Genomic DNA, 27,626 nt, shown 5'->3' with positions numbered 1-27,626 from the left:
GATTCCTCCAGAAAATCCTGAAGGCATTTCTTGCGGAACTTTTCCAGGAATTCCTCAAGAAATTCCTCCAAGGATTCCTCCAGGGAATTCTCCAAGAAATTCTCAAGGAATTTCTTCAGGAATTTCTCCAGGGATTCATCCATATTTTTTTTCAAAAATTCCTCAAAAATTCCTCCAAAAATTCCTCCTGTATTTTTTCAGAAATTTCTCGAGGAAGAAGTCCAGAAAATCCTCCAGGAATTTCTCCAGGGATTCCTCCTGAAAATCGTCTAGGATTTTCTACCAGAATTCCTCCGGAGAATCCTTAAGGAATATCTCCCGGAACTCTTCTAAGAATTCCTCCAGGGAATCCTCCACGGATTCCTCCAGGACTTTCTCCGGGATTTTTTCCTGGAATTTCTTCATGAATTCCTCCAGGAATTCACTAATGAATCTCTTCAGAAATTCCTCAAAAAATTCCTCCAGAAATTCTTGCGGGAATTCCTTCATAAATTCATCGAGAAATCCCTTCACACATTCCTCCAGAAATTCATTCAGGAGGCCTCATATATTTATCCTTTAAATTTTTCAGAAATTCCTCCATGGATTCTTCCAGGAATTTCTCAAGGAATTTCTCCAAGGATTCCTCCAAGAATTTCTCCACGGATTCCTCCAGATAATCCTAAATCAATTTCTCACGGAACTTTTCTAGAAAGTCTTCCAGAAATACCTCCAGGAATTCCTCCAGAAAATTCTCTAGGGAATTCCTCCAGAAAATCTTAAGGAATTTCTCCTGGAAATTCTCCAGGTATTCTTCCAGGAATTTCTCCAGCAAGCCTTAAATATTTCTCCAAAAATACCTCAAAGAATTCCTGCGTTAATTACTCCAGGGATTCCTACAAAAATTCCTTCTGAAATACTTCCAAGAATTTCTACAGGGATTTCTCCAAAAATTTCTGCAGGGATTCCTCCAGGAATTCCTCCTCGAATTTCTCCAAAAAAATGTAAAGAAATTTCTCCCGGAACTCTTCTAGGAATTTCTCCAGGAATTCATGGAGAAATTCCTCTAGGGATTCCTCCATTGATTTCTACAGGATTTTTTTCAGGTGTTTTTCTGGAATTTCTCCAGGAATTTCTTCAGAACTTTCTCCTGGGATAACTCCAGGAGTTCCTCTAGGTATTCCTTCAGAAAATCCTCTACGAATTTCTCCAGAGATTTCTCCACGGATATCTCCAGAAAAATAAAAAAATTCTCCTGGAACTCTTCCAGCGATTCCTCTAGGAATTCCTCGAGAAATTTCTCCAGGGATTCCTCCATGGATTTCTCCAGGAATTTTTCCAGGAATTTCTTCGGTTATTTCTTCAATTATTTCTTCAGTTATTCCTCAAAAATCCCTCCAGAAATTCCTCCAGGAATTCTTTCAGAAATTCCTTGAGGAGTTCCTTCAATCATTCCTCCAGGAAGCAGATAAAGTTTATACAGAATTTCCACGTAGAGTTCATCCAGGAATTTCTCTATAAATCCTCCAGAAATTCCTCCAGGGAATGTTCCTGGGCTGCAAAACGGTGAGTCGATAAGGAGAACGTTCCTCCGGGATACTTCCAGAAATTTCTCTAGGATTTCTTCAGAGATTTCTCTCGAAATTTCTCCAGGGATGTATCCGGAAATTCCTTCACGGATTCCTTCAGAAATTCCTCCTAGGATTACAGCAGGGATTTCTCCAGGAATTTACCAAAGCTTTCTGCAGGGGTGGATCGCATATCAGCTGAGATGCTCAAAGCTGACCCCGAAGTATCCGCACAACTACTGCATCAATCAACTCCTGAAGGAATTTTCTGAGGAAACTCTGCAAGATTTTTATTTTTTCTATTTACTTTTAGTAATTTTTCGCGCATACATAGTGATTTTCTACCAAATTGGTCGATGCGGTGAGTAGGAAAACAGCCGATGCATTCAATCCATTGATTCAGCATTGTGTTCGGAAAGTTATGCTGCATTTCATTTAAGGACTTATTCAGAATATTGTTCATGAATTTCCTCGGCTAATATTTTGAGAAATTATCAGGCAATTCTTTTGGCAACATCTTCGAAAATTTCTTACATAGTGGCTTCGGTGATTCTCCACGCGACTCTTTAAAAAATCTTCAGTACCGTAATCCGGGGTCAAATTGATCACTTTAAAACAACTTTTGCGGATAACATCAGTGCCAATTCAAATATTGCCAAAAGAATTTCTGTAAAACCAGTACCCAGTGGAGCTCCATGGAACTATGTGACAGAATTTTGTTCAACAAATATAAACTTTAAGTTAAATAACTCCAAATATCAAAAAATTGGAAAGGTTACTTTGTGGCGAAATTGATCAGTATACAATTAAGCACCGGATGGAAAGGAAAATTTACTTTTCCACTTAATTTTGCTCTTTTAAAACCGAATAACGCGTTTAAAATCTTACAACTAGTGAATTTAATGCTTTGAATGCAAATTTAAATTTTAAAATTTCCCCCTAAACGCCTTAAGGTAGGCAATTCCATTTGAAATAAGTGTTTTCTATCACAATTAATGACTATTTCATCATAAAATGAACTTTTTTTTAACTACAGTAAAACCTCCATGAGTCGATATTGAAGGGACCATCGACTCATGGAAATATCGAGTAGTGGAACAAAAATCCTTTGGGAGGCATTTTGGAGGGACCATCATAGTAACCCAGAAATATTTTTTCAGTATGGAAAAATTTACCTCCATGAGTCGATATCGAGTCAAGGGACATCGACTCATGGAGGTTCGACTGTATTTCATATTCTGATTAGCTACATAACTTCCCAACCAAGGCTCCACAAAAATGTTAAAACAGAATATTTACGGGACGTCCTATTAGCAATCGATTGTTTAGTAGCAATGATTTCAGCTAAATGGGAAATACATTGCAAATTCCTAAAAAAATAAGGCAAAACTAACTTTTTTCTAAAAAAAAATTAAAGTCTACACTCATCTCTAGACATCTACGAACCAGATGACGTAAAAGTTTAAGTTCGCTGATCAATTTGACCCCGGTTTACGGTAATGGGTTTTTGATATTCTTTGGGCATTTATTTTCAAAAATTTTCAGAAATGATTTTGGGGATTCCTTGAGCAATTTTGTTTTCTGATTTGTTTCAGCAATTTATTTGTAATCTTTTTCGGTAATTGCGATCATTCGCTTCGAAAATTTCCTAGGTAATTCCTTCGATAATGCGCTCTGCAAATTCTTTGTTTTTATTTGGAAATATTTTAGCTATTTCTTTTAACATTTTATTTGAGTATTCGTTCAGCAAAACCTATGTCAAGAATTCCTTTGACAGTTTTATCAGACAATTACTTCATAATATTCTCCGTTAATTTCTTTTTGATTGCTTTCTGCCATTCCGTCATCAAATTCATTATCAAATTCTCTGACAAGTTCTTTGTAATTTCCTTTGTAAATTCCTATGGTATTGAAGAAATATTCAGATGTATCTTTTGGGAATTTTTAGCATAGTTCTTCAAAATTTCTGTCGGCAATTTCTTTTGAAATGCTGTGCTATTGTGAACATTGATACTTGGATAGTTCTTTGATAGAAATCACTTTGGGATGTTCTTCGGCAATTCCTGCGGGATTTCCTTTGTCATTTTTACTGGCAATTTGTTAGAAAGTCCTCCGGTAGTTTCTTCAAATTATCAAAAAAAAAATACCCAATTAGTTGCCAAAATAAATTACCAAAGAAATTGCCGAAGAAACTTCCAATGAAATTGCTGGAGGAAATAATAAATAAAATCCCGCATCACTGACAAATTTTCAAAGCAACTGCCTGGAGGGTTTCCAAAGAAATGCCCAAAGGTATTTTCAAAAAAGTATTCGAAGTCATTTTCCAAAATAATTGTCGCAGAAGTTTTCTATCAAGTTGCCGAACTGCTGTGTTAATAGTGATTACCAAAGAAAATGGAACAACTATACTGCCCATAATCGCATAGTTGACGTAAGCGCTACTGTAGTTTTCAGCACACTTTTGAAATTTTAACAATGATAAATGAAAAGTTTATGATTTTTTTTCACGTTGATATCTAGCTAGTGATTAGATTTTGTGCTCTATTGAATAAAACTGGTCACAATTATGCACATTTGATATATATTAGCTTGTGAGTGCTGACATTGTCAATGGTGGTTACTATGCGATTATTGGCAGTATACTGCACACGACAGCATAAAAAGTTCTGACGGAATCATTGATGTAGTTAAAAAAGTATAACTTGCTGAAAGAATTTCCAAATAAATTGCCAATGAAATTCCTTCAAAGGAAATGCTTAATATTACGAAATTTAATGAAGTACTACCAATACATATTAATATACAAAATATTAAAGCGGAACATTACCAATGCGTAATAAAATAGGACATCACAAGTGGACATACACCAAGCACAACATAAATTTTTGCCCTCTTACCTTAGTGGATATCAATTTCCATGACCAATCCTGCAATCGGCCCCAAAATGTGCTGATCAAACAAAATTGGGCCCGAAATGTCTCTATTGCTACTCAATGCTATAGATATAGAAGGGTTGAAGGAAACGCCGACAGAATAACTCAAAAAATTCCCGTAGTAATTGACAAAGAAGTTTCCAGAAGTGTCGACAAAATTCCTAAAGTAATTACTAAAGGATTTTCCAAATGTCAAAGGAAGTCCGAAAGAAATAACAGAATGAATATGAAAAAACTGCCGTAGAAATTTCTGAAGAAGACAGTATCTTATAAAGCGGTTCAGAACGCAGGATATACGACGCATAGACTGAACTGGTAGTTTAGCTCATTACAATACTAGCGCCACGTAGTTAGTGAAATCCGGACTAAATTATTTCTTATATGCAAGCTTTAAGTCTTCTGAGTAAATTTGCCGAAGTCAGTACCCTTCTAAGTGGTTCAGGTCGCAAGATATACAACGTTTAGAAGACTAAACTGGTATCTCATTGCAACACTATCGCCACGTAGTGAGTGATTCTCGAATCAAATGGTTTTCTATGTGAGAGATCTTAGTCTTCTGAGCAACTTTGCCGTAAATAATATCCATCAACGTGGTTCAGTATTCCACAACAACTGGCAAAATCACATGTCCGACATGTTGCCCTGTATAGCAGATTCATAGTGGCCTCTAATGCACGTGAGCATTTGGAATGGCCTGGTTGAAATCCGTCATTAGGTTCAATCAACACTAAAGCCGTTAGTACACAGGGACAAACATATGCCCACAAAGAAACCAATACTCAAATGTCTTGTTTGACTCGATTGAATTTTCATTAGTGTCAAACAGTGATGTTGTTTCTTGAGTTCTTTCCTTGTAAAATATTTGACCCTGTGTACTACAGAGGCCCAAGAGCTGTCCGCAACATTAGTTCCAACTTTAAATATTTAAAACATGCCACCTACCTGTGCCGGTTCTTCCATCTTCGTCGTCGTCGTCTTTATTCCCTTCGCTTCCGATACGGACTTCACTTGCTTCCCGAACTCCGCCTCGCTGCAATCCAAACTCAAAATCGAACAAACTTCCGCTTGCTTCTGATCCTGATCACCATTGTCACCGCCGCCGCCGCCGCCGCCGCCGTCACCATCAGGACTCCACCGTGACTGCAACTGATCCCAACTGTATTTGTCTTTGCCGTAGCGCGTCGGCGCAAGACCCCGCGGTGTATAATCGATTTCATCGATAACGACCTGGATGGTGGTGATGGTGCACAAGTGCGTGAACGTTAAAAAAACAGTTTGGAAGAGAGGGGTGGATGAAGAATGGAATTGTGACCAACTGTTGTCGTCACCATGCGACCATGTTGGAATCAATTTCACTTACTTCCTGTTGCGCGCGACAGCTGAGCAGTTCCCGTAGTTCCAATGTGAAAGGGCTTGGATCGGCGGAGGGCTTTGAGGGTTGTTGCTGTTGAAACGTAACGGATTTTCTGTCGGATGTTCGCTCATCTTCAAGCAGGATTTCACTTTGAAGCGCTTCGGGGTCCCAATGGATGGACACCAAGGAGGCAAGTTGGGTGGAGATCTGTTCGAACTTGGAAGATTCTTTCTTTTTGAGTGAGGTTCTTGAGGACTTCATTGCGGGAGGAATTTCGGATTATTCGGATTACAATAAACCAAGTCAATGTGAACTATGATTAACAAGTCAGTTTATTTTACAGAAGGAACATCTTTTCAGCTTTTTGTCCTTTTCGTCCTTTTTGAGAAAGTAGAGATCTGTAATATTTGAGTGAAATAGGTCATTAATTTCAAATTGTGTTACATCTATTGGGAATACGCATAGTTTCATGCATGGTACCTCCCACGTTTGCACCCTACCTCCTTTTGCTGAAAGCTGATAATACGTGGCTTTTTTTTTAAATAAATTCTACAAGTTTTTGCTAAAATTTCAACGTTTTGCTTTTAAAGTTCTGAAACATTTGTCATGCTCAATTGAGCCTTAATCCCAGAGCTATTCTAAGGCCTCCAAAATACTCCGAAGTTTGTGTCACAAATCCAACAATGTAACCAAATTATATATACGATGATTGATCACAGAACATAGTCTACGATAATCAGAAAGCCCTAGAAAATTCATGGTACATGGTATTGGGTGCTCTATGTCATCCAAACTACTCTGGAATATATTTGTCTTAAGATCTACAACATCTACCATCATTTGTGTTCACTCTGTTCAAGAAATGTAGTCACGTTGATGTCCATTAGACATGGCAATGCTACGAGCAACTCGATATTGAGGTAGTTGGACATTCCGTGAAATACAAATGGCCTCCAAAACACTTTGAAGTTTGGGTTACAATACCTATGTACATACTGTATCATGCTTTAATTGTAAAAACAATCGTGGAATGTAGTCTATACTGCTGATGGAATCTTAGTGCACAACAATATTGCTTTTGGTGCATTCATGGGACTTTCCAGGCTTTCCAAACTATTCTGGAATTAGGACCTTCAACGTCTACAGGCTCTACTCTTGTTTCTCTTCACTGTATCAGCATAATTCTTTCACGATTGTATCTGTTGCACCTCATATTGTTACGAGTATCTCTATGTGTTGCTATTTGGTTGTCCACTGGCATACAAATGGACACAATGTATTTTGAAGTACGGGTCGCAATAGGCCATATGAATAAAGTTGAGTAAATACTCTTTATGCAATTCAGTGTCATAATTTCTATTTTATACTGCTCATTTCAGTATCATAAAGACTAACTTTTCCGTACTGGTTCATAATGCAACTGAAATGAGTTGCATAATGGGAAATAGTTGCATTATGAAAAAATCATTGCATAAAATTTTATATGGAACACGTTGCAAAACTCGGCAAGCCTCGTTGGATAAATGTACGACTCGTGCTGAAAAAATCAACTTTTTGCAACTCGTCACATAAATAACTACATATTACTAAATCTATGTGAAGCCGTAGAGCAAATCTCTGTGAATCTTCACAGAGATCTGAGTAAAGAGTATTTACTTAGCTTTATTCATATGGCCTAATATCTGTAAATCTTAGGATATTTTTATTGCAGCGAATGCTCGCGGAATCTAACCTACGCTAATTCTAGAGCCTCAGAATGCAATTCTGATAACTAAGCAACATTCGCATGGTGATCTAGGTCATCCAAAGTATTCTGGAATGAAGACCTTCAAGCTTCAACGTCTACAAGCTCTGCTCTTGAATCTCTTTACTTTATCGATGTAATTCTTGCACGCTAATTTCTGTTGTATCTCATTTGAAGCGTCTGAAATTAGCCAAGAATTCCTCCAGGCGTTCCTCGGAAATTCATAGTGATGTTCTCCGAGAATTCCATTACGAGTTTCTAAGAAATGCCCCCGGACTTCCCGTGAAATCATTCAAGAGTTTCCGGCAGTATCTCGGAAATTTCTTCAGGAGCTATGCTTGAATTCTATCAGGAGTTTCGCAGGAATTACTTCAAGAACCTTTCGAAAAATCCTGAAGGAGTTCCCCTGGAAATCCTTCGAGAATTCCGCGGGAATTCCTCCGGTAGTTCCCCGAGGATTCCTGTGGTGTCCCCGAAGGATTTCTCCAGGAGTTCTCTGAAAACTCATCCAGGTGATTTTTCCTGGGATTCCTCCAGGAAGCTTTCCAGGAGTTCCTCCAAGAATTTTCCCAGGAATTCCTCCAGGGATTCATCCAGCGAATCCGCTAGAAATTCTTCCAGGGATTCCTTAAAGGATTCTTTCGGAGATTTCTTCAGGAATTCCTTCAGAGCTCCTTTAGGAATTCAACCAGGATTTCCGTCAACAACTAATCCAGGCATTTCTTCAGGAATTCCTCAAAGTTTTGTTCCACAAATTCCTCCAGGGATGCCTCCAGAGTTTACACCATGAATACTTCCAGGGATTCCTTCAGGAATTCCTCCAAGGAATTTTTCCGATTAATTTTCCCAGATAATTTTTCCAGAAATTTCTCCACGACTTGCTCCAGGAATAACTGTTAATTAACACTAGGAGCACCGAGATCAAAAAAGTTACGCGGAGCACCGGGATCGAAAATTTGTTGTAACTAAATTTTTAATTGGCTATATCTCAGCAATGGTTCAACCGATTTTCAAAATTTTTTTATCAATCTCATGTCCGAATCTTAAAATTTCAGATGCTTGAACAGAAAATGTTCTAGGGGTGTTCAAATTCCCTCTAGAACAGTGCAACCGATACAAATTTTGTTTCGTCATGCTTATCTGGCTGTAAACGTTCCAAATATTTCAGAAAACATCATAAATCTGAGGTGTTCAAATGAAAATAGTAGAAGATAACTGGATGCATATCGTTAATCTAACAGAAACATATTTTGAACATCCCTAGCGCTCCCGGCACAGTGGCTAGTTGCAATTAAATTTTCAATTGACTATATCTCAGCAACGGCTCAACCGATTTTCAAAATTCTTTTACCAATCTCTTCTCCGAATCCTAAAGTTTCAGATAATTGAACAGAAATTTTTCTAGGGGTGTTCAAATTTCCTCTAGAACAGTGCAACCGATATATTTTTTTTCAAAATGTTTACCTAATAGGAAGGGGTCTGAAAATTACTGTACGCATAATGGATGTGTGTGGTATAGTATAAGATAAAATATTTTGAACATCCCTAGTGCTCCCGGCACGATAATCGAAAATTTGTTGAAACTAAATTTTAAATCAGTTATATCTCAGCGATGGCTTAACCGATTTTCAAAATTATTTTCCTTACATGTTGTCCTAATCTTCTAGTTTCAGACAATTGAATAAAAAATATTCTAGGGGTGGTCCAATTTTCTCCATATCAGTGCAGAAGATACGATAGTTTTCAGCCATTTTTTTCTTCATTGAGGACGTTCAAAATATTTCCTTGAACTTCATAAACCTACATTATTCAAACGAGAATAGTATAAGATCTATCTGGATACATGCAGTAAACCTCAATTAAAAAGATGTTGAACATCCCTAGTACTCCTTGAATTGTGACCGAAGCTTGACTGTAACTAAATTTTCAATCGCTTATATCTCAGCGATGGCTCAACCGATTTTCAAAATTATTTTTCCAATCTCTTGTACGAATCTTCAAATTACAAAAGTTTGAATAAAAAAACCCTTCTAGGGGTGTTCAAATTGCCTCTGGAACAGTTCAACTTTTTTCAAAATATTTATATCATTGTAAAAGTTCTAAATATTTCGGTAAATATCATAAATCTTTGTGATTCTAATGAGAATAGCATAAGATCACTTGATACATATTGTGAACTACATAGTAAATTGAACATCCCTAGCACTACTGGCATTGTGATCAAAATTCGGCTGTAACTATATTTCCAAAGGGGTAAATGTCAGCGATGACTTGACCGATTTGCGGTGTTCAAATGAAAATAGTAGAAGTAACTGGATCCATATCGTTAATCTAACAGAAACATATTTTGAACATCCCTAGCTCTCCCGGCACAGTGGCTAGTTGCTATTAAATTTTCAATTGACTATATCTCAGCAATGGCTCAACCGATTTTCAAAATTCTTTTACCAATCTCTTGTCCGAATCCTAAAGTTTCCGATAATTGAACAAAAATTATCGGAGGGGTGTTCAAATTTTCTCTAGATCAGTGCAACCGATACACTTTTTATTCAACATGTTTATCTGGTTGTAAACGTTCCAAATATTTCAGTAAACATCATAAATCTGAGGTGTTCAAATGAAAATAGTATAAGATAACGATACATATCGTTATTCTAACAGAAAAATATTTTGAACATCCCTAGCGCTCCCGGCACAGTGATTAGTTGCAATTGAATTTTCAATTGGTTATATCTCAGCGATGGCTCAGCCGATTTTCAAGATTATTTTACCAATCTCTTGTTCGAATATTCAAGTTTCAAACAAATGAACAATAATCATACTAGGGATGTTCAAATTTCTTTAGAACAGTGCAATCGATATAATTTGTTCGACATGTTTACCTAATTATAAACGATACAAGCGCTTCCGTAGACATGATTAATTTGTATGGTTCAAATGGGAATCGTACTCAATATAGTTATTTATGCAACAAGTTGCAAAATGATGATTTTTTCAGCACGAGTTGTACGTTTATCCAACGAGGCTTGCCGAGTTGGATAAATACGACGAGTGCTGAAAAAATCGAGTTTTGCAACGCGTTGCATACAAAGTTTTTTGTAATTGCAAAAATTCCCGTACAGTATAATCTCTCTAGCCACACAAACGTGTATCAGCAGCAACCACGTGCGAGCCTCCATGCTCGCACGGACAGGACGTAGTGCATAGTATTTTCTTCGATCAGGTAGGCTATGGTGGGCCAACTGTCGCAAGTTTTCAAGCTCCCGTCGTCGTCATGCAGCATCATGAGCAAAAGCAAAAGTAGGTTCAGCTTCTGCTTCTACACCTGATTGGCAGTTCAAATCAGAATCTGAATCGTCCTGATTCGGATTCGAACTGATCAGTGCATGTAGAAGCAGCAACTGTATCTACGGAAGTAGCGGTACTAAACAAAAAGTGTGTGCTAGCAAAAGTGCCGAAAAGTGATACTTTTCAGCACTCTAAAGAGTGCCGAAAAGTAGTACTTTTCGGCACCTTTGCTTCAGTGAAGAAAAGTAGGCCGTTTTATCATTGTTACCGCGAGTGAAAAGTAGGGGAATTCGCAACGCAATTACAAAAAAATATTTTGAACATCCCTAGCGCTCCAGGCACGATGGTCGAAAATTAGTTGAAGCTTCATTTTAAATCAGCTATATTTCTGCGATTGCTTAACCGATTTTCAATCATTTTTTTACTAATATGGGGCTGTCCATAAACCACGTGGTCATTTTTTTGGAAATTCTCAACCCCCCCCCCCCGCGTGGTCATTTTTCCATACAAATTTTTTTATTCGTCCATACAAAATGCTCATTGGCCGAAACCCCCCCCCCCCCCCCATGACCACGTGGTTTATGGACAGCCCCTATGTTGTCCTAATCTTCTAGTTTCAGATAAATGAATGAAAAATAATCTAGGGCTGGTCAAATTTTCTCCATACCAGTGCAGCAGATACGATTTTTTGCGACCAGTTTTTCTTCATTGTGAACCTTCCAAATATTTCCGTAAATATCAAACATCCAAGTGATTCAAATGAGAATAGTATTAGATAACCGAATGCTTATAGTGAATCTCACAGAAATATATATTGAACATCTCTTGAGCTCCCGAAATTGAGATCAAATTTTAGCTGCAACCAAAATTTGAATCTTACTTATCTCAGCGATGGCTCAACCGATTTTCAAAATGCTTTTAGAACTTTCTTATCATAATCTTCAAGGTTCAAACAATTCAACATTATAGGGGTGTTCAAATTTCCTCTGTGCAACCGATATATTTTTTTTCGATATGTTTACCAATTTAAACGTTCTATAAACTTCCGTAGGCATAATCTATGTGTGTGGTTTATATTAGAATAGCATAAGAATAAACATTTTGAACATCCCTAGCGCTCCAGGCACGGTGATCGAAATAGTTTAAACAAAATTTTTAATCAGCTGTATCTCTGCGATGGCTTAACCGATTTTCAAAATTCTTCTAGTAACATGTTCAGCAGTTATTCAAGATTCAAACAATTGAAAAAAAAAATCATTATGAGGGCGTTCAAATTTCCTTCAAACCATTACTACCATTACATTTTTTCAATTTGCTCATTCATTGCAAAAGTTCAAAATTTTACCCCAAACATCATACATAAATCTACGTGGTTCAAATGAAAATTGTATAACATTACTGCATGCATAACTCAGCCGGTTTTCAGGGTTTGTTTTAAAAATATGTTGCGCAAACCTTCAATTTTCAGACAGTTTAACAAAAATTATTCTATGGTTGCTGTGTAACAACAACAGCAACAGTGCAACCTAAAAAAATATTTTTCAACATATTTGCCTCATTGTAATCATTCTGAATATTTCGCATACTAGCACTCCCAGTACGTTAAATTCTTAAGTTCCACAGTTCGTAGCTAAGAGTTGTCTTTACTAATTACCATTTTTGCCTTAATATATCACGTGACATGCACGAAGATTCTCTTTGAAAAGACTACACCGTCTTCAACCAGAGGTTGTACAGACTGAACGATCACAAATATGAGACAACGGACAACACACGAAAAACCCAGTAGTCGTCCAGTGATGAATTTTCCGTTTCACGAAAAGTTTTCACCGACTGGAGCAGGAATCGAACCCAAACTGCGAGGCTTACGAAACGCCTAGACGACTGACGCCTCTAACCGCACGGCCACGAAGGCCACAAAGATTCTCTTTAGTAGTAGTCAAAGTTTTTTACACGAAGTTTTTTCCTTCCATCATAAAAATCAGTTTTGTACCAGTTTAATTTCTCTTTTTTTATTACGAAATTCAACGAAACGGCTTGACGGTTTTTGAAACATTGATGTAGTGAAAATATTCATGACTCATTCACACTAATTCAGTGTAAACCAAATGTTCATCAAAATAAAAAAAAAATCAACAATTCAAATCTGTGTCAATTGGAACAATTCTCGCAATATTTATGGAACACTTTTGCTCTATGTGTTTTGCAAATACATGCTGCACATGTAGCACAAAATATGCTGCTCCTTATTTTTCCGTGTACACAGTAGTAGCATATTGACTTCGTTGCAGATTTTCGATGTGAAGCCGGCTCTCCAGTACACGCAAGGCACACATATTCTGAGCGTGTCAGCACAGAGAACAGACATTTAAGCTCGAACAAAAATACGTCGAAATCGTGTGTAAACGATTTAAGTGTACCTCAACGCCACCAACGGAGACTGCCCCACATATAAAGTCGATTTGACCCCACGATGGCAGTGTTCATCGTTAAAATACACTAGCCCACTAAACGACACGAGCGCCAAACGACCAAAAACGGCAAGCACTGGAAACAAAAATGACAGCACAACAATGTAAGAGATGGAACGCTAGCGCCACGCAACGGGAGCATAACCACATACTCTGAAATGACCGTTACAAAGTTTTACACAAGGCAGAGAGCAAAGATAGACGTCTGTTCTCTGTGGTGTCAGTATGTGACTGGCACAGAACATTCGGCTGCATTTCTTACAGTTGATCAAACTAGCCTTTTCCAAGCAGGCCTCACATTCATTTCGGGCAAGTTGTTGGTGATCATCGTTCCGCGCGTATTTGATGAACCGGAGCATGTCGTCAGTCAGTTGCTTCTGGTAGTGTTTTCCATTGGCTTTTTCTAACCTGTTCCACCTGCTCCAATGCTAGCTGGTATGCCAGGGTACTCAGGAAGAGCTGTCGCTTCTGTCTATTTTTGCTCTGCCATTCAGGATGCCGTAAAACGAACAATACAAATGCATTGTGAAGCATGATCTCCAATATATTAGAAAAGCAGGTATACGGCCAACGGTTGCATGGCTTGGTCAAGGAATATTCTTTCGTTATTTTATCAAGGAGATCAACCCCCGCCTTGGTCTTATTATAATGCTCATAAACCGGTAGCTTCCCATTATTGGCTTTGGTTGCCAACTGCAGGCGTGGATTGTGGTTAGAAAGATAATGGCTTTGTTCTTCCTCCTCTTCTTGGCGTAACGTCCTAACTGGGACAAAGCCTGCTTCTCAGCTGTTCTATGAGCACTTCCACAGTTATTAACTGAGAGCTTCCTCTGCCAATGACCATTTTGCATGTGTATATCGTGTGGCAGGCACGAAGATACTCTATGCCCAAGGAAGTCAAGGAAATTTCCTTTACGAAAAGATCCTGGACCGACCGGGAAGGCTTTGTTCTTATTTGTTACAATTGATGACAACATCTTATCATCATGATATCCCACTAAAAACGAATTGCAGAGCTCTTGAGGAAATTTGAACACAAAAAAAAAATTCTGACAAGAGATTAGTCAAATAATATGGCAAATCGGTCAAGTCATCGCTGACATATAGCCCATTGAAAATATAGTTACAGCCGAATTTCGATCACAATGCCGGTAGTGCTAGGGATGTTCAATTTACTATGTAGTTCACAATATGTATCAAGTGATCTTATGCTATTCTCATTAGAATCACGAAGATTTATGATTTTTACCGAAATTTTTAGAACTTTTACAATGATATAAATATTTTGAAACAAGTTGAACTGTTCAAAAGGCAATTTGAACACCCCTAGAAGGGTTTTTTTCAAACTTCTGTAATTTGAAAATTCGTACAAGAGATTGGTAAAATAATTTTGAAAATCGGTTGAGCAATCGCTGAGATATATGCGATTGAAAATTTAATTACAGTCAAGCTTCGGTCATAATTCAAGGAGCACTAGGGATGTTCAACATCTTTTTAATTGAGGTTTACTGCATGTATCCAGATAGATCTTATACTATTCCCGTTTGAATAATGTAGGTTTATGATGTTCAAGGAAATATTTTGAACGTCCTCAATGAAGAAAAAATGGCTGAAAAATATCGTTTCTTCTGCACTGATATGGAAAAAATTGGACCACCCCTAGAATATTTTTTATTCAATTATCTGAAACTAGAAGATTAGGACAACATGTAAGGAAAATAATTTTGAAAATCGGTTAAGCCATCGCTGAGATATAGCTGATCTAAAATTTAGTTTCAACAAATTTTCGATCATCGTGATGGGAGCACTAGGAATGTTCAAAATATTTTATCTTATACTGTACCCCACACATCCATTATGCGTACAGTAATTTTCAGACCCCTTCCTATTAGGTAAACATTTTGAAAAAAAAATATATCGGTTGCACTGTTCTCGAGGAAATTTGAACAACCCTAGAAAAATTTCTGTTCAATTATCTGAAACTTTAGGATTCGGAGAAGAGATTGGTAAAAGAATTTTGAAAATCGGTTGAGCCGTTGCTGAGATATAGTCAATTGAAAATTTAATTGCAACTAGCCACTGTGCCGGGAGCACTAGGGATGTTCAAAATATTTTATCTTATACTATACCACACACATCCATTATGCGTACAGTAATTTTCAGACCGCTTCCAATTAGGTAAACATTTAAAAATATATATCGGTTGCACGGTCCCAGAGGAAATTTGAACACCCCTAAAATAATTTCTGTTCAATTATCTGAAACTTTAGGATTCGGAGAAGAGATTGGTAAAAGAATTTTGAAAATCGGTTGAGCCGTTGCTGAGATATAGTCCATTGAAAATTTAATTACAACTAGCCACTGCCGAGAGCGCTAGGGATGTTCAAAATATTTTTCGATTGTATTCACGATATGCATCCAGCTATTTTATACTATATTCATGTGAACCACGCAAATTTATGATGTTTACTGAAATATTTTGCACGTTTACAATTAAATAAGCATGTCGAAAAAAATTTGTATCGGTTGCACTGTTCTAGAGGAAATTTGAGCACCCCTAGAATAATTTCTGTTCAATCATCTGAAATTTTAGGATTCGGACATGAGATTGATAAAAAAATTTTGAAAATCGGTTGAGCCATTGCTGAGATATAGCCAATTAAAAATTTAGTTACAACAAATTTTTGATCTTGGGGCCGGGAGTGTTAATCTAGAAATTTATCGAAGGGATTTCTTCAAAAATTTCTCCACGGTGTCCTCTAGAAATATTTCCAACAGTTCCATCAGTCATTCCTCAAAGAATTCCTCCAGGAATTCCTCCAGGATATACTCCAGGAATTCCCTCAGGAATTACTTCAGAAATTCCTCTAGAAATCACTCATTGAATTCTTCCTGGAATTATTACAGGAGTTCCTCTAGGAATTGTTCTGGGAAATACTCCAAGAATTCCTGCAAAAAATATTCCACGAATTCCTCCAGAAAATACTTCAGATATTCCTCCAGGAATTTTCCAAGAATTATTCCAGGAAATCCTCCAGAAATAACTCCAGGAATTGTTCCGGAAAATACTTTAGGAATTCCTCGCGTGAATTCCTCCAGGAATTGTTTTAGGACTTCCTCCAATTTATGGAATTCTTGCAGAAAAATACTTCAGAAGATCCTCCAGGAATTCCTCCAGAATATACAAATTAAAAAACAACTTCAAAAATTCCTCTAGTAGTTCCTTCTGGAATTGCTCAAGTAAATTCTTTCAGGAATTGCTCTAAGAATTTCCCCAGGAAATTGTTTAAAATATCCTTCACAAATTACTACATGAATTCTTCCAGAAAGTATTCCAGGAATTCCTCCAAGATTTCCTCTTTAAATTTCTTCAAGAAGTGCTTGAAGAAATTCCTGGAAGTATTCTTGTAGGAATTTTTGAAGTAATTTCTAAACAAAACCTTCAAGGAATTCCTGGAGAAATTCCTAGAGAGATTCTTGGTGAAATTTTTGAAAGAAATCTTGGAGGTATTCTTGAAGGAATTTATTTTTTTTTATAATGGAATTCCTGGCCAAATTTGCTCTTAAAAATTTTTTGAGGGCTTCTCTTCGATATATTTATAATTATTTCTGGAAGCCTTCTAGAAATAATTTGAAATCATTTAGGGTTTCTTCCAGATGATTCCTTTGAAGGTTTATTCATGATTTTTTTATCCAGAATTCTGTTCAAGTATCACAGATTTCTTCAAACGTTTCTTGAATTATCTTTCAAGTATCCCTCAATCTATTAAAAAAAAATCTGCACAAAAGTGTTCTGGTATAACTTAAAAAACTTTTACATTTTTTAAAAGAATTCGAATCAAAATTGTTTCTGAAATCGCTACAAGCATTTCGTGACGGAATTTCTCCATGAACTGTTTTAAACGGCTGTAAAGATCACATCAGGTAGCATATAGTGATTCCTTCCTTTATTTTTTCGAAACATTATCAAGAATTTCTCTACGGCTTCTTCGAAGAAAAAAGATACTAAAAAACTGGCAAATGAAATTCGTGCACAAATCCAGAGATTCGTTCAGATGTTTTACTGAAAATTCTTCATAAAAGACAACAGACATTTTTTTCTGATTTTTTTCTTGAAAATCCAGCAGCACTTTTTCAAGGAATCCTCCAAGAGTTTCTCCACAGTTTCCTTAAAAAAATATTTAAATAATTCGTCCGATAACTCCATGAGATATTCTAACAAGGATAGTGCCTCAGTTAACGATATGTTAGAAGATCAATAAAAAAAAATAATTACATAAAAAAATCTTTATTTTTTAGAAAATTTTCAGATATTTCTTCAGAAATTTCCCCCCGAAATCTCATAGGCATTTTTTCCAGTAATATTTTCTGAAATTTCTTAAAAGATCTCAGATATTCCTCCAACTCCCGCGAGTATTCAAACCAGGGAAAATATATTTTTTTCATTTTTTATGTTTTTCAGTAATTCTTCATAGTTTCTGTACTTCTGATTTAAGAAACTTCATTCTTCCAGAGAATCCTGCACGGATTGCTTCTGAGATTTCTTCGGGATTTTCATTAAAAAATTTATGAAAAATCTTCACAGTGTATTTTTTTAAACTTTGTTTTCCATTTTTTCATTTTTTGTTTTTCTCAGTATTTCATTCTTTTGGACTTTTTTTTTTGTAAAATTTACTTAACCCTCCTTGTGCATCAGTGTCATTTTTTACCCAAACCGTACAACTACGTCAGCAAGCTGTTCCAAATGTGATGCATGAGGAATGTTAAACAAGTTTTAGGAATTCCTCAAGAGTTTCATTCTATATCTCTCCTTAGATTTTTTTCCAAAGAAGAGATTCGCACAGGGTTTGTTTATGAAATTCATTATCACAAATAAAATAAATAAATAAATATGGTGATAATTTCTCACATTTTGAAGAATTTCTGTAGCATTTGCTCCTCAACTTTATAAAAAAAAGATTTTTACTTTAAAATATTTCTTCAGTTCGAATTCAGCACTCCTCAAAATTTTACCAAAGTTTCCCAATTTCTCTATTAATGAATCAGGAATAACTACAGAGATTTTTTTTTCAGAAAATCCTCCTCTGGATATAGTTAAGGAATTCCACCAGATTTGGAATTCTTTCAGAAATTTGTTTTTATTTTATTTTTTAAATTTATTTTTTTTACGTTAACCCGGGAGCGGTCGCGTCGTGTACTGAGTACACGCACCATGAAAAATGCACGCTTGTGATACACAGCGTGAACGTAGTGCCGTTGCAGGTAGTCGAAGACGCGACTGCTCGAGGGTTAATAAAAGTAGGAGTCTGGAAATATTACTTTCCAAGACAACCTCCGAGAATGGCTTCATATACAGGGGGTGGCCAAAATGTTTGGGATAGGCATTTTTTTTTTCTCTCACAAAAAATTCAACATGCTATATTTTTTCATAGAGTCCATCAAAAAATCTCAAATTTTGACTGTTTGTCACCCTCGTATTAAGGATCAATATATTGTTAATGAACGTTACAAAATTCATTCAATTCGGTTCACTAGTTTCCGAGATATGACAGCTCAAAAATGAGTTGTCTAAAAAAGAGTGTTTTACCCGAACGGTTCTAACTTTGCGAAACATTAATCAATCGAGCCCAAATTTGTACCAAAAATGCACATATAATAGGTTGACAAACAGTCAAAATTTGAGATTTTTTGATGCACTCTATGAAAAGTAACAGCATGTTGAATTTTTTTGTTGGAGAAAAAAAGTTGCCTATCCCAAACATTTTGGCCATCCCCTGTATGTCTTGAAGTTTAGTGCCTACATTGATTGAAGATTTCTCCATGAATTGTTCAAAAGAGTTTCAATGAATCATCTTTTAAAAAAATATCCTTCCTCAGTTTGCTCGTAGATAACTTCTAGAATATTTTTTTTTGTTCAAGAATATTTTCTTCAGAACGATCTTCCTGAGATGTATGCACTAAATCTTTGAGAAATCTAACAGGAATATCAGACAGAGGCAAGGGTTTTGTTTTAGAAAATGCCACGATATTTTATCAGTTCAAAAACTTCTTCAGTAAGTAACTCTGGATTTTTGCAGAGATCTCTCAAAAACTTCTTCAGATAAAGCTTCAGAAATGTTTTCAGTATTTTTTCTAGAGAGTGAATAGCTGGTTCTGGTTCCCCAAACGATCTTTTGAGGAAATATTTTAATGGTTTCAAGAACTCGATCAAGAATTTATCCTAAGTTTTACTCGATTGACTCTTCATTATGAATTAGTTAGTTAAAAACACATCATTTGTGATCGGAAGTTTTTTTTTGTGTTTCTCACCTCCTGAAACTTTTTTGAAACCCTAACCTCCTGGGAAACATCTTTGGAGTGGAAGTGCTTATATAGCATAGCATAGCATAGCATAGCATAGCATAGCATAGCCGACCGTACACATCCTGGGGTGGCTGTCGATTGAGAAGTTTAATGCGCCAGAAAAGTTGCCTGGGACTTGACAAGCCTTTCATTTAACGAACTCTCGACACCTGGCCAGGTCCTTACGATCAGCAGGGATGGGGAGGAAATGTTGATTAGATATCTACTCAGAATATGTCCAAGAACTTGGCCCACTTCATAGATATCTGGAGTTGGATGTGGATGGGGTTTTATGGGAGGCTTTCCTTGGCGAAAAAGCGTAGAACAATTATATTATACATTTAGTTCAATCATATACCTGGTTACCGCTGGAAGAGTAAAAATTAGTAGAAGATATGATAATTCAACCATTAGATAATTTAATTTAACTAAATACTCTTGAAATTAAGTTGATTAATAATGATAAAATAGTAATAAAATGTGTTATTTTATTGAGGCTGAAGATCATTGTATAAACAGTTTTGTTACACCACCAAACATCGTCTCAAGTATTCGTAAAATATAGTAGAAGCAATGAAAGTAGTCATAAAATATAGTGTAATAATCAGTATCAGTCTGTAGATTATTTGAAAGAATATTAATCGCTGGCAAGTCATTTTACGAGCAAGTTGTAGGGTAGAAAATTGAAATGATAATAACGTATCCAGTTGCAAACTCATCAGTATTCTTGCTACAATAAAATAATAATAATAATAAAAGTATTGATAATTTAAAAAAAAAAATGGTTGGCCAGAGTCTGCTTCTTATTATCCTTGACTTGAAAATATTTTCCTGCAATAGAAAAACTATCTGCACCTTCCAACAGTCTCATCAGACATACTGCGTAATGCAATTTGAATCACTTGCTAAGCTTTCTACGGGATGGTTTGGGGAGTGAGAAGGACTAACCTTTCTGGGAATTGAAGAATAAAATATTATTTGAAATTAAATAAAGTATCAGCTTGTCGATAATTTAAATGATTCACAACCAAGATAGTAAAATAAAGCATTATTATATGTAATAATAAGATGTAAACGTGATAGATGATATATAATCAATTTATAATGGAATATACTGCATTCAAATAAAATATGTAGTACAATGAAATAAAAATATATTTAAATACTCTCTAAGCTGAAAATCAAACTGCATAAAATTGTTAGTATCTCGTTCCAATACGAGCAGTCTCCAGGTTACTCTATTGAATACCTTATTTTTGTGTAAATAAAATAGTTAAACAGTCTGTAAAACATCATTTTGCCCATGATATGTGATTCTATGTAACAGGACATCCAAATAGGTTAAGGTGAAGATGTGACGAAGCCACACCCCAAAACCACAAGAGCACAAATCTGAAGAACCGAACGACGGCCCGCACTAAAAAGTCGATCGATTAGTCACCTGCTGGTAGTCACCAATCAACCAACCTCCAGCGCCAACCACCACTCCTCGGCTCCCCAGGCCTGCACCCCGAAAATTCAACATGTGGCCTCGTCACCTCTTCACCTAAACTGATCGCATTTCAGTGATGCCTATAAATAAATCTAAAATTTCAAAAATCAAGTCTCAATAAAATATTATTCTATAAAACTATATAAGATTTGAGCGATCTTCTTTCGAAGTACCACTCTGCAAAAATTTAAAACAGTTGCTTGATAGACGTATCAAAATCAAAGTTTTTCCTACATCCTCGCCATGGGTGAGAGCATACACAAAGCAACTCCTTCACTCCACTTCACTTTACTAAGTAAAAAAAGGAGAAATGGATAGGACATGTTCGGGAGCATTCGAAAAGATTAGGATTATGTGTTGGAGCGGATTCTACGCAATGATTTCTAAGTATTCTAGTCAATAATGCTGAAATCTGAAAAAAAGAACGATTATCTCGAGCCCACATACGATCCAAACCCAAACCTGAATGATTTTGATCGTGCTTCTTTGTAGCTGAATCGGGTGATTTGATGTGGCTGTTCAGCCTGTTCTCATTGGATCAGCAAGGATGCCAAATCGATGAAAAATGAATCACAGAAATAATACCGTTCTGGGCTGCCACAACCAGGTGTGATTTTAATTAGAAATCCTGAACAGATAACTCACTCGAAGTAGTTTTATTTTGTGTTGCTATTGGATGGGAGAGGTGTTAAGGTATTTTGTGATTGTTTCATTCACCGTGTGAGAGCATGTTTAATATTTGCATCTGGTGAGGGGTAGCGGAAACTCAACAATCGGAAGAGCTTTCAGAGGGAACACCGAGAAAAACTTAGTCATCGAGTTGATGGTCCCACTCAGATATCGAAAAATCCCCCGTCCCCCACCCAGCTTCCGTCAAATGTGCGACAACCCATTGGCAATGAGTTTTCCACATCTGGCTGAAACTGAGCAGGAAAACAAATGATCCCCGACCTATGAGCAGGCCCAACTCAGTGACCGAGTAGAATTTTTCTCGGTGAAGATTGAATCTTTTCTGCAACACGGTTAATTATTGTCAAATTGAAACTTACCACTAATATAAAAATGCAACAATCGTATGAGAATAAATAGGCTTATCAGAAAGGAAACAGATTGAGGACACGTTTGAAATATTTATAATGACGTGGAACATTCTCACCAGTTTCTGTCCTTCTTCACGGCTCTGGTCATCTTTCGGGTTAAGCTGGAAACCTTGCAGTAGGAAAACAAACACTACAAACTTTTTTTTCTTCGGAGCTTTTTTTTCGGTCACTTTTTTCCTTTCTCCCGGACACTGATTTTCTTACTGAACTTCACATATGCAAATACAGACGCGAACATTCAATTTGAGGAAAATTGAAAAAAATGATGAAAATTACAACTAAAAATAAATGACGGGAGCGAAAATTTTCACTCCCGTCAACAAGCGTGGCACACTACGATCCTCTTCAAGAATTTCTTTAATGCCGTTTTTCTTTTTGAACCTGGGTTGGAACTGGATTGGCGGAAAATGTGTAAACAAACAAACGTCAAACAAACTCAAACAAACTTTAGTACAAGCGAAACCGAAGTCGGGTTGGGGTTGAAACTGTGATCTCATCCAGTTCCAACCCAGGTTGGAACTGGATCAAAAAGAAAAACGGCATAAGAATTTCATCTTTGGAGTGGAAGTGCTTATATGTAGAAAAAGTTAAGAAATCCACAAAAAAAAAAAAAAAAAAAAAAAAAAAAAAAGAAAAATTGGGATAGTAACGAAATCAGTATGAGCCATGAAACCAATCTAGAGTGCGGTGCTGTAATAAACTCAAAAGTTGTCAGGATTTTCCAGAATTTTGTCACGTAAGTCTGAATCGTGTGACCAGCATTTTCTCCAGAAGTTCTAGTAAGCATTCACATGAAATTAATCAACCCCAAAAAGTTTAGCATAACCTGAAAACTGAAAGTTACAGCGTTGTTCAGAAGGTCTTTGACATCTTAAAGACAAGTGGTTTGATTCGCAATTCTGCTGCTAGGTGACACTAGTGAGCATGTAAAAATAAGCATTTTAAACCAATTCTATACCGAGATCCCGACAAGATAGAAAATTCAAATCTTCGGCAAAGTGGTTCAGAAAGTCATCAGGTTCACATCATATTCAAGTGATTTAAGTCTTATTTACTTGATATTCAAGTGATCAAGGTCTGATCAAGGGTCTGATTCACTTCATAAGCAAGTGATTCAGGTCTGATTTGCTTCATATTCAAGTGATTCAGCTCTAATTCACTTCATATTCAAGTGATTCAAGTCTGATTCACATCATATTCAAGAGATACGGGTCTGATTTACTCCATATTCAAGTTTTTCAGGTCTGATGCACTTTATATTCCCCAGGTAATCACTAAGCATTTGAAGAAGCCGTGTATCAGCCCGTATTACGCATTTAAACTGCTTGCTGCCCTACATAAGCAGTTCGAATGCATAGCTGCCTTGAGTTAGCATAGGCTGTGCTGCTCAAAAGCTTTCGGCTGTTAATTAGCATTTCAACTGCTTGAAGTGGTTTCACTTGGGAGCATACAGAATGCTTTTCAACTGCTCTTTAAATGCTAGGAGCAAAAAGGTTGGGAGATATGTTACGCATTTGGCAACACATTTTGTCTCTCTCTTACAGAGCCTAAGCTTCTGTTTACAAATTTGTGCATCTTTTTTGTTTCTTCATTTTCCCCTACTCATCCAAAAGCACCAAAGAAAATATTACTGCAGCTGGATTGGATTGGGAACTTGTCCATCAAAAATCACCAATTATTTATCATTTCGTCGGAAAATATGTGCCGAATAGGTGAATGCTTTGGTGGATCATAGGATTGTTTGAAAGAGGGAAGAAACAATCTTATTCCACAGATATTTAAAAGAAGGGATCGTAATGCTTTACCACAATGAAATATCCCAATGAAAACAAGTTTTGGATGTTGAATCTGAAGCTGTTATCGAATCATTCTTTATATTGGCGATTAAATCAACGCACGCCACCGGGACAGCTTTAGCATCGTGGATCAGGAGCAACAGAATCCGAAGCAGATATGATTAATCAATCTCCGGATCATAAGTTCAAACCTACATCACTACAAAAATCAGCAAAAAAGTACCGGCTGGAATATGGAAGGACGATGAAGCGGAGAAGCAGGCTGAGAGAACGAGAAGCAGACGTCAATCTATTTTTGTTTTTTTTTTTTGCTCGACGAGGCGTTACGCTTCTTTGACATTTCGTCACGACGTTCCTGAAGGGATAGCACTAAGACAGCCCGTTATTTTGCCAAAACCTGCTGTGAGGTAGCACTATAGGTGCATATACGGCTAATTAGCATTAAACGCCTTGTCGTAAAGGCTACTATAATGCTGAAGGAATGCTATTTTAAATGCTTACTGGTTACTTGGGTCAAGTGAGTCAGGTCTGATTCACTTAATAATTAAATAATACAGGTCTGGTCCACATCATATTCAAGCGATTCAGGTCTGATTTACTTCATATTTAAATGATTCAAGTCTGAATCACTTCATATTCAAGTGATTCATGTCTGATTTACTTTATATTCAAGTGGTTCAGGTCTGATTCACATCATATTCAAGTGATTCAGCTCTGATTTACTTCATACTGAAGTTATTCAAGTCAGATTCACTTCATATTCAAGTGATTTAGGTCTGATTTACTTCATATTCAAGTGATTCAGGTCTGGTTCACTTCATATTCAAGTGATTCATGCCTGATCCACTTCATATTCAAGTTATTCAAGTCTGATAAGTGATTTACTTCATATTCAAGTTATTCAAGTCTGATTCACTTCATATTCAAGTGATTTTGGTCTGATTCACTTTATATTCAAATGATTCAGGTCTGGTTTACATCATGTTCAAGTGATTCAGGTCAGGTTCACTTCATATTCAAGTGATTCAAGTCGGCTTCACTTCATATACAAAAGATTCAGGTTTGCTTCCTATCATATTCAAGTGATTCAAGTCTCATTCACTCCATATTCAAGGGATACAGGTCTGATTCACTTGATACTCAAATGGTTCAGGTCTGATTCACTTCATATTCAAGTGTTTCAGGTCTGATGCACTTCATAATCGAGTGATTCAGGTCAGGTTCACATCATATTTAAGAGATTCAGGTTTGATTCAATTCACATTTAAGTAGGTCTGGTTCACATCATATTTGAGTGATCCAAGTCTGATTCACTTAACATTCAACTGATTCATGTCTTACTTCATATCCAAGTGATTCAAGTCTGATTCACTTTATATTGAAGTGATTCAGGTCTGGTTCACATCATATTCAAGTGGTTCAGGTGGGATTCGCTTCATGATCAAGTGATTCAGTACAAATCCAATTCATATTCTAGTGATTCAAGTCTGATTCCCTTCGTATTAAATTAATTCTTGTTGTAGAATTTGTTAAACATGCTCAAATTTTACATACACACCACTAATACCAGCTCCACCTAGTGACATAACTTTGAACTAAACTCTAAACTGTTTGCCGACCGAATGCAAACGGCCTTCTTAACAACTTTGCCGAAGAACCGAATCTTCTATTTTATCAAGATGGTAAGATAAAGCTATATAAATTGCACATATTTGCATACTCACTAGGGTCCCCTAGTTGCAGGACTGCGAACCAAATTGTTTGCTTTATGATGCCACAGCCCTTCTGAAAAACTTTGCCGAAGACTTGAACTTTCTATCTTATTGGGATCACGAACGATATGGTTGAGAATACTTATTGTTACGTAACCACTAGTGTTACCTAGCGGCAGAGTTGTGAACTAAACTGTTTGTCTTTAAGATGTTAGTGACCTTCTGAACAACTTTGCTGAAGACTGTATCAAGATTTCGAGATACAGCAGTATGAATTTAGAAGTGATGCTAAACTTTTCAAACAGTAGGCCTGGCCGCTTCATTTCTTGTATGAGCCTCTGTACGAATTTGCCCTGTCCTGCTCACTCCCACAGAAAATTTGAAAAAAGCGCGCACAGTGAAGGTACATTTGACTTTTACTGTGCGAGCTGTTTTCAAATTTTCTGTGGATTGAGCAGTACGCCAGATTCGTGCAGAGGCTCATTGCATCTCCGATGTGCTGCAAGCATTGATAATGACAAACAAAATATAGAAGTTTCCTTTTTATGGATGGCTGTGTATGTATAGACTACCCTAGACTGATATTATAAATAATGTAAATAAGCATTATAGTATGAAACGAATGACTTACTGAGAAGACTATTTCCACCCGGATGCACCACCGGATTGTTCGGTTCCATGAGTCGCTGTACGGCCGTATCGAAGGCCAAGGCAGTCAGTCTTTGGAAAAGTTTTGTGACATTCTCCCCCGTTTGTGCCGATACGGACCAAAACTCGGCATGTAGATCACTGGACATGGTCATGGCTTCTTTTTCCACATCGGTGAGGCACGTCGACTCGTTACCCTATAAAGTTTTACGATGTTCATGTGATCGGTATTTGAGATTTTAAATTTTAATGAATTACCAGCAAATCCTTTTTAGTCCCAACCAAGAATTTCAAAACTCCCGGATGGTTGACCTTCAACGCCTCGTCCAACCACCTTCGGGCGTTCAACAACGATTCGGCTCTGGTAAGATCGAACACTACGACTACCACGTTTGCATTGCGATAGTACGCCTGGCTAATGCACTTGAAACGCTCGTGGCCTGCTGTGTCCCATCTGTTAACAGTAACGAAAACACCAGATTACTATGATGCGATTCACCTCCGAAGTCCCCCAACTCACATTTGCAAACTGTACGAATGCCCTAAAACCTGAAACTTCTCCACCTCGAAGTCCACTCCGATCGTGCCGCGATACTCCGCATCGAAAATCTCGTGACAAAACCGATTGACCAGCGAACTTTTCCCTGTCGCCACATCGCCCACGAAAATCACTTTACACGCGCACAGATAAAAGGGCGTAACCGTTCCGGAATTGCTGCGACACACCCGTTTAGTCCGGTCACCGAAATCCACCCGATCGCGGTACGGGCTGGCCCGATCGCAGTAAGCCGCGGGCATCCGATCGACCTTCCGAGTTCCGTAGTCCACATTGTTGTTCAGCAGTTCGTAACTGGTTGATTTTTTGCCCGCTTTCCGGAAAGTCGGCATCGTTTCCCACGGTTCCTCGTTTTTGTTTTTGATGAAAAATAACGATAGCAAAAAAAGTTCGCGTCGCCACGACGGACCTAGCGCGACTGATCCTAGCAGGCGAGGAATCCCTTCGGGCGCGAATGCAAGGATCACCCACGGCAACCACCCAACCGAAGCGCTGCGCTGGTGGTGGTGTTTGTGTACCAAGGACAAGCTCAGAAGTACGATTCCCCGTTCCCTAGGGGTACGGCCCAGGTGACGACGAACGACGGTACACGCACGCAGTTCTATGTTTCATTTATGGAGCAAAAGGACACGCTTCACTTGGG

At 37.2% G+C, this 27,626-nt stretch overlaps 2 protein-coding genes across 2 annotated transcripts in view; both read right to left on the bottom strand.

Annotated features, from left to right (window-relative positions):
- Nucleotides 1–6,187, bottom strand: part of LOC109398050 (dynein axonemal intermediate chain 4) — a 14,660-nt gene extending 8,473 nt beyond the window's left edge. The window contains exons 1-2 of the mRNA XM_029877603.2: nucleotides 5,841–6,187; nucleotides 5,423–5,707 (exon numbers count right to left, since the gene is read on the bottom strand). Of these exons, the coding sequence (XP_029733463.2) occupies nucleotides 5,423–5,707; nucleotides 5,841–6,095 (540 nt within the window). The 5' untranslated portion in view covers nucleotides 6,096–6,187. The remainder of the gene's footprint in view (nucleotides 1–5,422; nucleotides 5,708–5,840) is intronic.
- On the bottom strand, nucleotides 6,149–27,626 carry LOC115269207 (ras-related protein Rab-34). The gene is made up of 4 exons (XM_029877681.2): nucleotides 26,948–27,626; nucleotides 26,686–26,881; nucleotides 26,411–26,624; nucleotides 6,149–6,232 (listed from the first exon to the last, which is right to left on the bottom strand). Exons 1-4 carry the CDS (start codon nucleotides 27,313–27,315, stop codon nucleotides 6,162–6,164), a joined length of 849 nt encoding a protein of 282 aa, XP_029733541.1. The 5' UTR covers nucleotides 27,316–27,626; the 3' UTR covers nucleotides 6,149–6,161.

The sequence above is a fragment of the Aedes albopictus genome, chromosome 2 (assembly GCF_035046485.1).
Source record: "Aedes albopictus strain Foshan chromosome 2, AalbF5, whole genome shotgun sequence".
Classification (NCBI taxonomy): domain Eukaryota; kingdom Metazoa; phylum Arthropoda; class Insecta; order Diptera; family Culicidae; genus Aedes; species Aedes albopictus.
Note: the sequence above shows the minus strand (reverse complement) of the source record. Positions and strands in the feature narration are given on the sequence as shown.

Bases quoted from the DNA above. Each gene is read 5' to 3' on its own strand.
- LOC115269207 (XM_029877681.2), bottom strand. From the start codon at position 27,315: ATGCCGACTTTCCGGAAAGCGGGCAAAAAATCAACCAGTTACGAACTG. The intron at 26,882-26,947 runs GTGAGTTGGGGG...TACTGTTAACAG, and splicing joins CATTCGTACAGTTTGCAAAT to ATGGGACACAGCAGGCCACG. The intron at 6,233-26,410 runs GTAAGTCATTCG...CAAATATTACAG, and splicing joins GGGTGGAAATAGTCTTCTCA to ATCTCTACTTTCTCAAAAAG.